Genomic DNA, 12,817 nt, shown 5'->3' on the forward strand with positions numbered 1-12,817 from the left:
TTATGATTTTTTTTAAAAAAAATGCATTCCATATTAATTATTTAACAGCTTAAAAAGTCAATAATACGGGCGAAAAATTTGGTTGCCAAAGGGGGCTAGTATTTATGAAAGCAACGTTGATGCTTTTTGATTGAAAAGAGAAAGAATTTGAAAAGAGTATAGTGAACGTAATTTGAATTAATATAAAAAAAAATTCTTAGTTTATAGATAATTCTTTAATAAAATCAGTTATCTAATCAAGTATCTGATATAGATGTCGATTTCATTAATAGAAACAAAATCATTAAAAAAGATTAGATATTTAAGAATACTTATATTTATAAAGAGTTCTAAGTTATAAATTCTTCTACTAGTCTTCAGTAAACTAACATCAAACTATTTTTAATTCATTGTTGATGTGTTTTGTACTCACTCTTATTTTTTTCGTAAAAATAAATTGAATAAAAATTTGAAAAATTTAAATAATCATAACTCTGTTGTTATTTTTTTCTGAATGGTCGAACATCAGCATTAAATAAAATTGTTTTAGCTGTTATTTTCTATTCTGTTTGCTGTTTAATTTAGTAATAATACTTTAAGAATTTTGGCAAAGTAATACAATTTTAATTATCAACAGTCTCTTTTCTTTCAGATGCCGACGCCAACAGACTCTCATCACATTCCAGAAGAGGCGAAAGCCTCATCAAAATGCATCCGCCAAAGAAACCTCAGGTTAGGTTTCCATTATGCTTATACTAATGACTGCTTTGCATGAATATGTGAAAAATAAATAAATTGCACAAACATTTACTGTAATAAACGAAACAAAAAAGCAGCAATACAGAGATAATTCTTTCTGTAATGTAAGATAATTCGAATTCATAATATGGATAAGATTCTTAGTGTATTATTAGATGTCATTAAGTTTAATTTAGATAGTTATAATAACGTCACACTTTGAAGCAACATTATGTCTATTTTGGAAGGAAACTTCGTATTTTGTACTGTAGCACAACAATACAAAATACGAGCGCCTGAGTTGGTATCCTAATTCTAAGTTAATATTTTAAAATAAAAAAATAACAATTGAAGCATTATGTTACGTTGCTTTAGAGAGGAGGCTCGAATTTTCTTTAAATTCTCTCACCAAACCACGTAACAGCGCATTGCAAATTTTTTATTATCTCTTTTATTCTCAGCGCCTGATTGAGTTATTCATATCATGATTGAAGTTCTAAATTTCCTCCTTGTTTAAAATTTTTTTATTGAATGTCTATGTGGTTTTAATTGTTTTCTATAAAACTATTATTTCGTTCAAGTTCTCACTAAAATTGTAGCTCATTATTTTCGTAGGCCGCAGTGGCCTGGCGGTAATGTCCCGGCTTGGGAGCGTGTATGATTTCAGGTTCGAGATCCGATTCCACCGAAGAATCGTCGTCGTGTAAGGGGGTCTGTTGCACTTTAAATCCGTCATTCCAAATGTCCTCCCGCTGGTGTGATGTGGTGTGGAGAGGGGGGTGCCAGCTTAGGTATCGTCTTCGTCATCTGACCACGGTTCAAAATGACGAGGTCCGTCCCAAAATAGCCCTAGTGTTGCTTTACAACGGGACGTTAGTATAACTAAACTAAACTAAACTAAACTCATTATTTTCGTTATGAAACCAGAGCTTTGCTTACTTTTCAAGTAGAGCAATAAAATTTGAATAAAATAGATTTTCAGACAAGAGAAGAAGAGTAATAATACAAGTATGTTAAGGAAAGTTCAAAATAATCATTTCTGTTAAATTTTTGAATAAAATAGTATTTAGTTTGTATGTTATTAAATGGGAAAGAATACTTCAAACTTCATTGCATCATGTTTCTAAAAACCTAGCATAAATCTTATAAAATCATGGATAAATCTTATAAAAGCAATAAAGATAATACTAATTTTCTTTCTCCACATTAAAAAATAGATCAATTTGATTGATTTATTTAATATATATTTCCTATTCTATTTTTAAAGAATTTTGGAGTAATTATGGAAAAACGCACATATTTTATGCTATTTATTTCAATGTTAAAAACATTTTCAGTCAAATTTAAATAAACTTTTCTTTTGCCTTTCAGAGGTTAGAAGATTCGGACATTTTGAAAATAAAGCCAATTGAACCCGATGTCGAGATTACAAATGCAGATGTGAGTATGAATAGTTATATAAAAGTTTTAAGTTCACTTCTTATTGTACAGTAAAATCTCACCTTAAGCACCTCACATATGAAGATGAGAAGCTTCCGGTATGCTGATCTGGTTCTCGCCACCTGGATGAATAAAGAAATGATGTAGGATCGGTTACTCTCTGCCGATGATGGAATATACTTCCCATGGGTCCGGTCATTCAGATTTATCCATGTACTTTAGGGCGGGTCGGAGTAGTCTACTTATGATTCTCATATAGTATTTTGCATTACAGTACAGATAATTTGTTAGAAAAAAAATATCCTGAATCTAACTATTTGAATTTTTGTTATACACATAAAGATATTCATAGTTACCATTTTTTCTTCTTTTTTAATTAATGCATATAACTTTTACAATAATGACAGTAAGGTTTTACTCAGAAAATGCTTAAAATTAAGCATTAAACGTAACAGTGAGAAAAAATCACACTTTTTATCCCTATCTTGAGTATTAATCATACATTTCTTATTTTAAAGGATTTATGTGCATGTAAGCGGTTATTTCCTTAAAAATATTTAATAATCGTCTAATGTGCTGATTATTTTTGAATATTAAATACAGTTTTATGAACCGAAATTAAATTCATTAAGTGTTTTTTTACTATTATTTTGACAAACAAAATAAGTTAAAAGTTTTTTAATCAAGTGCATTTGATTTATAAAGGAAAATATAATTTCTACATATTCTTTGCCATGGATTAATTAACGTCAGTCGATCTCTTAATTCTTCAACTGAAAATAATTTTGAAATGAATGTATTGATATCACAGTTCAAATATACATCTAAATTGATCTTGAGACAAGTATATAAACTGTTGTATAATTGAAGTTTTCCATCATATAAACGAAGTCATTGCAATAGAAAAGAATTAATAAGATCTATGAAGATACGATGCATAAATGAGAAATTTATAAAAGATACTTTACTTATATAAAAAGATGCACTTAAAACTATAAGAAATTAAAAATAAAAGATAAATTTCCTTCCGAAAAAGTAAAGACAGTTTTTTCCTGTTTGTGGTTATTTTGAAGAACAGTTACTTGTATTGTTTTAATAAAACTTGTTTAAACAAATAAGTTTTACAAATTCATCTCATTAACTTATAAAAACTGTGGAAATGTAAATACTATATACTAAATAAATTATGAAATTTGATCATAATACCAATATCTATGTATATGTAATCTATCACATTCAAATTTGTCCATTTATCAATATATATTAAAAATCTCAACAATTATCTGTTTTGTAAATTCTGTATTTATCGTGTCAGAATGTATATAAGAGTTTATACAGTGGCTCAAAAAATTGAGAGTACACCTTACTTTTACTTGATAAATCCGACTTTCAATATAAATAACACATTACCGGGAAGTGCAAACATGTTTTTATTTTTACACATAACAAATGATTTAATTTAGAGTAAAAATAAAGAAAAATCAATGAAAAACTTCAAAATTGAAAAGTTTCAGAAGCATTTTAAATAAACATACGCAGAATTTTGCCTCAAAAAATTGAGAATACACCAATGAATTTTTTGCAATATCGCGCATAGAAACAAAGTGTCACTATTAAATTGCATGTCTTTTGGCTCTTATAACGGCTTCTAAACTTCATGGTACCGATTCAACAATTTTTGGTGGTATCTGAAGATATTGTACCCCTTTTTTCTTGCAACACTTGTTTTAAATTCGTTTTGTTTCTAATTTTGTGTTTTGGGACCACGTTTTCGAGAATGGCCCACAAATATTCAATGGGATTGATATCGGGGTATTGTGGTAGTGTGTTTAAATGCTGAAAAAGACACCAAAGTTTTGCGTTATGTGCATTCTGTTTGGGGTCGTTGTCCTACTGGAAAATGAAATTTCCATCTAAATTCAAATTTTGAACACTTTCCTTTAGATTGCTGCGCCCATATGGTTCATCCAACTTTTTGCAGAAACTTTTCAAATTATAGGCAGAAGTGTAAGTGCTGAGACTGTGCGAGATGCCATTAGGCAAGCTGGATATAAAAGTCATTGTTAGCATTAGATAAAAAGCATTATTAGAGAGAAACCATTTCATCAGTTTGCAAATTCAGAAAAGGAATTTGAAGTTTGCAAAAACTCATCAATTGAAGACCAATAACCTTTGAAAGAAAGCTATATTTAGTAATGAAAGAAAACTCAACATTTTTGGCAGTGACAGCTATCGTACTGTGTGGAGAAAACCTAATACTGCTTTGGATCCAAAACATTTACTTCCTACAGTTAAACATGATGGTGACTCCATCATGATTTGAGGTTGAATGGATTCATCCGCGGTAGGAAATTTGATTTTTTTAGATGACATTATAAATGATATGGTTTACTTGGATATACTTCTCAGCAATCTAAAGGAAAGTGCTAAAAATGTGGGTTTAGATGGAAATTTCATTTTGCAGTAGGACAACGACCCCAAACAGAATCCACACAACGTCAAAATATGGTGTCTTTTTCATTATAAACAGCAGTTACACACACCACCGCAGTACCCCGACATCAATACCATTGAACATTCGTGGGCCATACTCGAAAAAGTGGTACAAAAACACAAAATTAGAAACAAAACTAATTTAAAACAAGTGTTGCAAGAAGAAAGGGGTAAAATATCTTTTGATACCACCAAAAATTGGTCGAATCGGTACCATGAAGTTTAGAAGCCTTTATAAGAGCCAAAAGACATGCAATTTAATAGTGACACTTTGTCTTTATGCGTGATATTGCGAAAATTTCATTGGGGTATTCTCAATTTTTTGAGGCAAAATTCTGCATATGTTTATTTAAAATGCTTCTGAAACTTTTCAATTTAGAAGTTTTTCGTTGATTTTTCTTTATTTTTACTCTAAATTAAACCATTTATTATATGTAAAGATAAAAACATGTTTTCACTTCCCGGTAATATGTAATTTATATTGAAAGTCGGATTTATCAAGTAAAAGTAAAGTGTACTCTCAATTTTTTGAGCCACTGTATATCAGATAAAACTATTTTTCAAGATTGTTTAAATCGTTTTTCAGTTTCGCTCGATATTTTGCATATTTCACATCGCTGAGATTACAATTTTCGCATTAAAAATAGCATTTTTAGAAAAAATTTCTTAAAAGTATTCATTGCAATAAAAATATACAAGTGATTTATATGTACAAAAATTGAATTCTATGCAAAATAGGAAATATTCTTAAAGGTTTTAGCTAAAACTCTGACGCGCAAGGCATACTTTATATTCAAAATACATTAAAATAGCTGTAAAATAAAATGAATTAAATTGCTTATAATATGATGAAACCGTACGATAAAATGAAATTATTGTGACATTGATAAAAATTCTTGAAAAAATATTATATATAGCATACTAAAAAAGAAAAGAAAAAAATTACTTGTTTCTAATGCTTTTATTTATAAGCAAGCTTTATAAAAAAATCCTGATTTTTTAAAAAACTAAGCACAATTGATTGCACATGACTTTCGGATGTGATATCTTTTGTGTTGCTTTTGCAAATTTCTAGGCAACTCTACTATTCTATTATTATTTTTTGATGCAATATTAATAGAATGTCAAATTAAATTTTTATAAAAATAAGCATGTCTTCATTTTTTCAGTGAGTACCCTGTTGGCATGCACTTCGAGCAGCAATTAGAAAATGTTAATTTTTTATTTTATTAAAGCATTTTTGTAGACTTCAAAAATATTACCTTAAAAAAACTTTACTTATAAAATTAAATTATAGGTCATTGATAAAAGTCGCTATACATAGCTTGCTAGGAAAAAAAGAAGCATTATGTTGCTTTTAAAGCTTTTATTTGACAGAAGAGGATTATAAAAAAAACACCTCTAATTTGTTTTAAAAAGTAGTTAATACCTTTAGACGTAATTTATTTCAGTGCTGCTATCTTCACTATGCTTCATAGGCTTAAATGAAGGATCACTTTGTTGCTATGGCAACAAGGTCGTTTACCTTTTTTATGACCTCGTGTCATAAACAAGCGCTTCAAATTTCCCCTGGCTTAGTTCATATTCTGAGAAATTTAAATATGGGATCAAGCTACTGAAAATGTATTATCTTCAAAATGTTGTTGTACTTTTGAGTTTCTGCTTAATGTTATTCGAATTCATCGAAAAAGGCGCGTTTTTCGTGCTAGGTAGCGACGAATTTTTGACTTTTCAAAATGTGAGAGATTTTCAAAACTTCAAATATCAACTAAAATTCAATAAACTTCCAGTTGAATTTGAATACGTCTAAGCGATTAAAAAATAACTTCGACATTTTTTCGAATCAAAAATAATAAACTAAATTCGACAACAACTTCTGTGAATTATTTTCGTCTGTTTTATTGACGAGTACAATACGGTTTAAAACACTACTTCAATTCCTGAGCAATTATTATGACAAAATTTTCAGACAAAATTCATTAATTTATTCATTTTTTAAAAAAATGGAATGAATTAAAATGTCTTGAAGTATTCTGAAACTTCCCATTGTTACATTTGTATTAAATAAAATTATTTTTCCAGATCATTTAAAAAGTTTTTTAGCTTTGCAAATGTATAAAATAGCTGAATTTCTCATTTTAGCTACGATTTAAAATTATTTGATTTTTATTTAAAATTTTGAAAAAAAATTATTGCAATAATAATGCATAAATTATTTATTTATATAAAATTCTATTTGTATTTTCATTCAAGTCAAGAGAAAAGTTAAAGAGTTACAGTTAAAACTTTGATACATGTGAAGTCAGATATCTAAATTCGGATAACATCATGGCATACCATTTTGTAAAAAGGATGATAATTTACTTAAAATGTTTATAAAGTGATTCATAACGTAATAAATATTTTTTTCTGAGTGAGTAATTCAAGAGGTTGAAGAAACAGAAGATCCAAAGCTTTATATCGAAACTGCGTAACATGATAATGATTTTAATTTGATTCGTTACTATTTATACTATTTTAAAAATTTATTACCAATTGAATTGAAACTGTATTTGATATCGTCGCAACATGTGAGAGTATAAACGTAATACTGAAACAATGAAAAGTATTACTGTAAAATGCGTTTAAAAATGAGTGAAATTGGAAAAAAAGTTGTGTGGAAAAAAAATTGATATGACTGAAAATGTTATTTTTTGAAATTTTCAATGTTGTGAAAATATTTTTTATGCAATAATATATTCAAAGTTACTGAAGATGAAGTTAAGTCAAAGTTATTGAAATAAAACCTAACAGAAATTAAACCAAACTTTTTACTGAACATCTTTACCCCAAAATTAACTACATGCAGAAAATTGGTAGCTTTGAGTCAAAAAGTCTGTTTTTTCTGTAGAGCTTTTTGAACGAAATTGCATCACGCTTAACGCATAACGCTCAATTTATATAAAATATCAATAGCACAAAAATAAAATTCTTTTTTCACAATAATTGCTGGTAAAGTTCTATTTAAATAAGAAAAAAATTAAAATCATAATTTCCATCCACTGCTCACATTTTCCACATTTACTTAAGTCTAAACTGAAAATAATTAAAATATCGATCCGACATAATTTATTTTATTTTCTGTTTCTTTGATTTCATTCATTTTCTAATGTATGGTTTAAGAACCCTCTTAATTGCACACCATGATCAAATAAATAAGCGACAAACCTAATACGAACGATAAATTTTTTTAGAAATTAATTAAATCAAAGGCATCAGATTTAATATATTTTATTTAAATTTCGGAAATTAGATGAAATGCATCAAATTAAATCTCATTATTTTATTAAAACGCTAAACATATTGAGAGTGACCTGAAAATCCAGCCTTTTTAAGGTTCTTTGTTTCTACTCTTCTTCTTATGATTATTTTGACTGTAATTTAGTTCATATGTTTCACGTTAACTTTTTCTCCATTTAAAGGCGAACAAACTGAAAATTTCAGTGGCAATAACCTTTGTTTCCTGACCTAATCTGCATCCCAATACAGGGGCATTGTTCTTAAAACAATTGTTTGTGGTTTCCTTTTGTGAATTATAGGTGTTTCTTAGGGGAAAAAATTATTTAGACCTCTTTTAAGACAGAACAGCTGTTGCGGTGAATTCAGATTCTGAAATTTTGACTACTTCCTGGAACCTCAGACTTTTTTTGAATCTTCACTGTTTACTGTTTTTTTTCTTTTTCTTTCGTTTGTTATATTAATCCTTTGCTGTGTAAAAAATTATTAGATACATGATTGAAGACAAGTATACAATTAAAAAACAATTACCATTTCACACTGTAGCTCTAAAAATTCGAAGTAAGTTGCGAAAAGCTTGACTGATTTCATAATTAATATTATAAATTATTTTAACGGATTATTAATTTGGTGCAATGTAGCAGTTGAATTTTTTCTTTATATTTTACAAAAATAGTTGTATTCTGAAATTAGCACATTGGAGTTGATTCTTAATTATACAATTTTGTGCAATTCATTTTCATATCAGTGTAAAATATACACTAGTTAATTATTTGATGGCTGGATAGTTAGTTATACACAAAAATTTTGTTATCTTATTCTCATGTGATAGACATCATATTGCCTAGCTAATTTTATTTTTGAATCCATTAACCAACTTACAGGAGTGAAAAAGTACGATTGCTTGCAATTGGATGTTAAATGACAATCATAGAAAATTCTCCTATGATTATGGCATCATGTGACTTGATTCCATTGAGTAAATATCTAGCAATAATTTTCAGCAATGAAATTCATACTCTCATGATTTGCTTATTTAATTTTTATTTTTTAGCGTTGCCGGTGTCCTGGCATAGGGGTAGCACATTTTCCCCGTGATCTGGGCGTCCCGGGTTCGAATCCCGGTTCAAGCATGGTTGTTCTTCGTCTGTGTTCTATCTTTGAGGTGTGTGAATGTACCCTCTGTAAAAAGGGGTTGTGCAAGCGAGTGTGTGTGTGTGTCATCTTCCTATGAGCTAGAAGTCAGACTTCTGCCCTTGGGTGCTCAGGGGTCTTTACCCTCAGAAGCTACTGCACCCCCTTTCCGTGGTAAGGCGGACACGACATCATCATCATCGACATTTTTTAGTGTTTTCTGTGCTATGTCACAGCATAAAGTAAAATAGTGTTAGACGATTCGTATAACTGATTTTGTCATGTGACTGTGACAACAAGTAGATAGAGTCCTTTAGCAACACTCAACATTTTAAAAAGAGCTATCATTACATTTGATAATGGCGCATAATCGACATGCATGGTATTAAAGCAAAAGGTAATTTCACCAGAGGGAATTTCAGAAATGGGGATATGAAGTTTACCCGTTTGGTAATTCTTCTCTCTTCCCTGCTAATTGCAATAATGATGTGGGGTGGAATTATACTGAATTGAGAGGTGAGAGCAATAGTCATTTGTAACTGAGGCTATAATGCATTCAACACAGTGTCGGTTAAAAATTTTTTGGCAGTTTGGCTATTCAGATTTTTTTCAAGCTGACACAGAGTAGAAGTAGTTTCATTATTACAAAAAATAAATGAATTATTTTTCCTAATGATAGTGCGTTAGTGTTTTATTGTTTTAAATAAGCAGTTATAGATTTATTTTCAAACCATCAAAAATGAAAAGACTAATCAAAATATTATTTGTAAACGACTATTTTTATTTACTATCATGAAATATAATTATCAAACATAATTCATATTATATAAGAGAGGGTCAATTAACAAAATTCAGAAGTAATATATTTGCATCAATTATAATAATAACCATACTCAAACTATTTAAATGTTAGAAAAGATTCTAATTATAAGAAAAATATTGTCAAAACTGTTATTGTCATGACCAAGAAATAAAAATCATATTTAAAGACAAAAATTGATGATACAAAACAATATCAAGAAATGCATGTTGATCAAAAATCAATATATGAGGTAAATTTCTAGTACTCATATTCATACGTTCACTTCAGACATTAAAACATGTTCCTAAACTTCACTAAACATCATCATTTCAATAAAAAATTACAACAGAGAAAATTGAAATAAAAGTTCGACTACTGTTTATTCATGTAAAATTATTTTTAAGAAACTAGCAAGGAAATCTAAAATTTCTTCAAATTGTAAGAATGATTTCTGCCATAAAGCCTTGCGTATGTTTTAATTCCCCACTTCTAATGATGGTGTCCATGGTGATGATGATGGCCATGATGGTGATCATGTCCATGATGATGATCATGGTGCTCGTGATGATGATGGTCGTGATGGTGGTCATGATGATGATCGTGGTGATGATCATGATGCTCATGATAATGGTGGTCATGATGTTCGTGATGACCATGATGATGATCGTGATGATCATGGTGATGATGCTTAGCCTCTGTTGTGGGCTTTCCAGAGACATACTGGAGAACGACAATCAAAGAAAGAACAAGGAAGATGATGGTTGCAGACTTCATGATGTCTAATGAAATTTACTGGGAGTGAAACGGATGTTTCAATTATTGACTGAACTCGAGTCAGTGAATATTTTCGAATGTTTTTCAAATCAAAAGACTCGTCTTTATATACCAACTTAGATCAGAGGTTTCGAAATCGTTGTACCTGATTGTGCTAGGAAAATTCCGATGAGACATTCTGCAGTTGACAATGAGCAAATGACGAAAATCTAAAATTAAAAACATTGCTGAATGTCACATGCCCAAAAAAAATTAGTTTTCACTGCCTTATTTCAGGTCATTATATTTTTTTATTAAATGCATCACACTTTCAATTGAGTTCTTTTTTTTTTTAAATCCAAATGTCAACTGAAGCGGAAATGGTGCTCACACCACAGCATTCTCAAGAATTAAATAATGAAAAGACAGTATTAAATAATATACAACGAATTGCATAATTATTTTGTAATATACAGAAGCAGTAAAGAATGTTGGTATATTTTTATTCACTTTTGATTAATCAAACTTAGTAAAAGCTTCAAAAATGCATTTAAACGACTGAATAAAATACTGAGTAAATTATATTTCATTCAATAAATCCCAATTTTTATAGAATTTATTTTATTTTTTTATTCTAATTTAGGAACCTCTGTTCTGTTTAATACTTACAGATTTGCCTTTTATTATTTTGTTTAGTCAAATCCTTTCATAAGATCCTAAGTATATTTCTAAATTGACCATCATTTACTCACTTTTTTAATAGAACTGGTTTCAAGCTATATTTAAGAGTAATGGGACTTATTTTATGAATGATGATAAAAGAATAATGTCAAGTCTCGTTTATTAATATAGTGATATGAAAAAAAAAATACATTTCTACAGTGGTATTGTATATTGTTAGAATCTCAGTTAGAATAAAGAATATCTCAAGTTCCAGTTAACATTAGATATTATTATTCATGTGATAAGGAAAAATTATAACTTATTTTTGAAAATTCTAGACTATCATGCACTAATATGAAACTAGATGGATATGTATTTTAGTCATGAAGTCATTGAATGTATTGGGTATACTAAACAGCTAATTTTGAAAATCTATTGTACAAGGTCATCTCTCGTCAAATGTTGACCATCAAAATCATAGAATTAAAAGTGATCCCTGATATATATTGACTTTTATCTGAACGTCATTACGAAGCATCACTTGGCTACATTTCATTTCCATTGTTTTAGCCATGGAGAGTGCATTTGAGTTTAAATATGGGCCTATAGTGATCTAGTGGTAAAGTCTAAAACCTAATTGATATCAGAATCTAACAGAACATTTCCTGTGCACGTGGGATCAATGCAAATTAAATCTGATGTTAAGTCTCAAACATTCTCCCACTAGAGTAGTGGAGAATCGGCTACGCATTAAGTGGAGCCTAGAGTGTAATATGATTTTTTCGCCATCAATTCAGTGGCGTAGTTCCGGAGGAACTAGAAGGTATTGATGCCCTAGATGTCAGCCCTTTAAGGCGCCATCGGAACAAAACATTAGTATGTTTATAGAACTCAGAAATGAATTATCAAAAAGGATAGAAAAGATAATGTCATGCTCCAGGTGCCATCTGTATTTATTAAAACTCTGATAACAATTAGAAAGCAAAAAAAAAAAAAAAAATCTATTATTCCCCTTAGTCCTGTTATCCTTATTATGCCGTTTATAAAGTCGTTACTAGTTCCTTAGCAAATATAAACGTTGCCAAAGCATGGTTTTATTTTTTCCTTCTCTTTATCAGAATTGATTCTAAAAATAAATTGAAAATACTAAAATTTTGTCTTTAAGTCATCTCCTAATACTGGTGCTTATATCTTTATCGCCGACCAGTCGCTACACCAATTCGCGGAAACTTGTAATAAGTAATGCCTATTTATGCATCTTCTTTCGCATTTCAAGAAGCTCCAAAATGACGCGATCCGAATTGATAAAATAATTAAAATGAACAGACTTAATAACAGAACTTGCTTTCCACAAAAAAAAAAAAAAAAAAAAAAATCGAAGGTTTTTTGTTACATTTTAATAGTTTCTTATAATATCAATTAAAGTGATCAGATAAACGGTGAAAATTAGCTAAACATCAATTTAATTTCAAAAGGAGTTTATAAAGGATTTCAGTGTATTTTTTAAAGCTAATAAGCATAAATTTAAAAATAAATTTA

At 29.2% G+C, this 12,817-nt stretch overlaps 1 protein-coding gene across 5 annotated transcripts in view; it reads left to right on the forward strand.

Moving 5' to 3' along the window:
- The window catches only part of LOC129983575 (uncharacterized), a 146,092-nt gene that overhangs the window by 130,089 nt on the left and 3,186 nt on the right, over positions 1–12,817 (forward strand). For 3 of the 5 annotated variants that reach the window (XM_056093104.1, XM_056093103.1, XM_056093106.1), the window contains 2 exons: positions 617–711; positions 2,089–2,157. In XM_056093104.1, coding sequence (XP_055949079.1) covers positions 617–711; positions 2,089–2,157 — 164 coding nt within the window. The remainder of the gene's footprint in view (positions 1–616; positions 712–2,088; positions 2,158–12,817) is intronic. The other 2 variants (XM_056093105.1, XM_056093107.1) reach the window with 1 other exon arrangement.

This window comes from Argiope bruennichi, chromosome 9 (assembly GCF_947563725.1).
Source record: "Argiope bruennichi chromosome 9, qqArgBrue1.1, whole genome shotgun sequence".
In the NCBI taxonomy this organism is placed as follows: domain Eukaryota; kingdom Metazoa; phylum Arthropoda; class Arachnida; order Araneae; family Araneidae; genus Argiope; species Argiope bruennichi.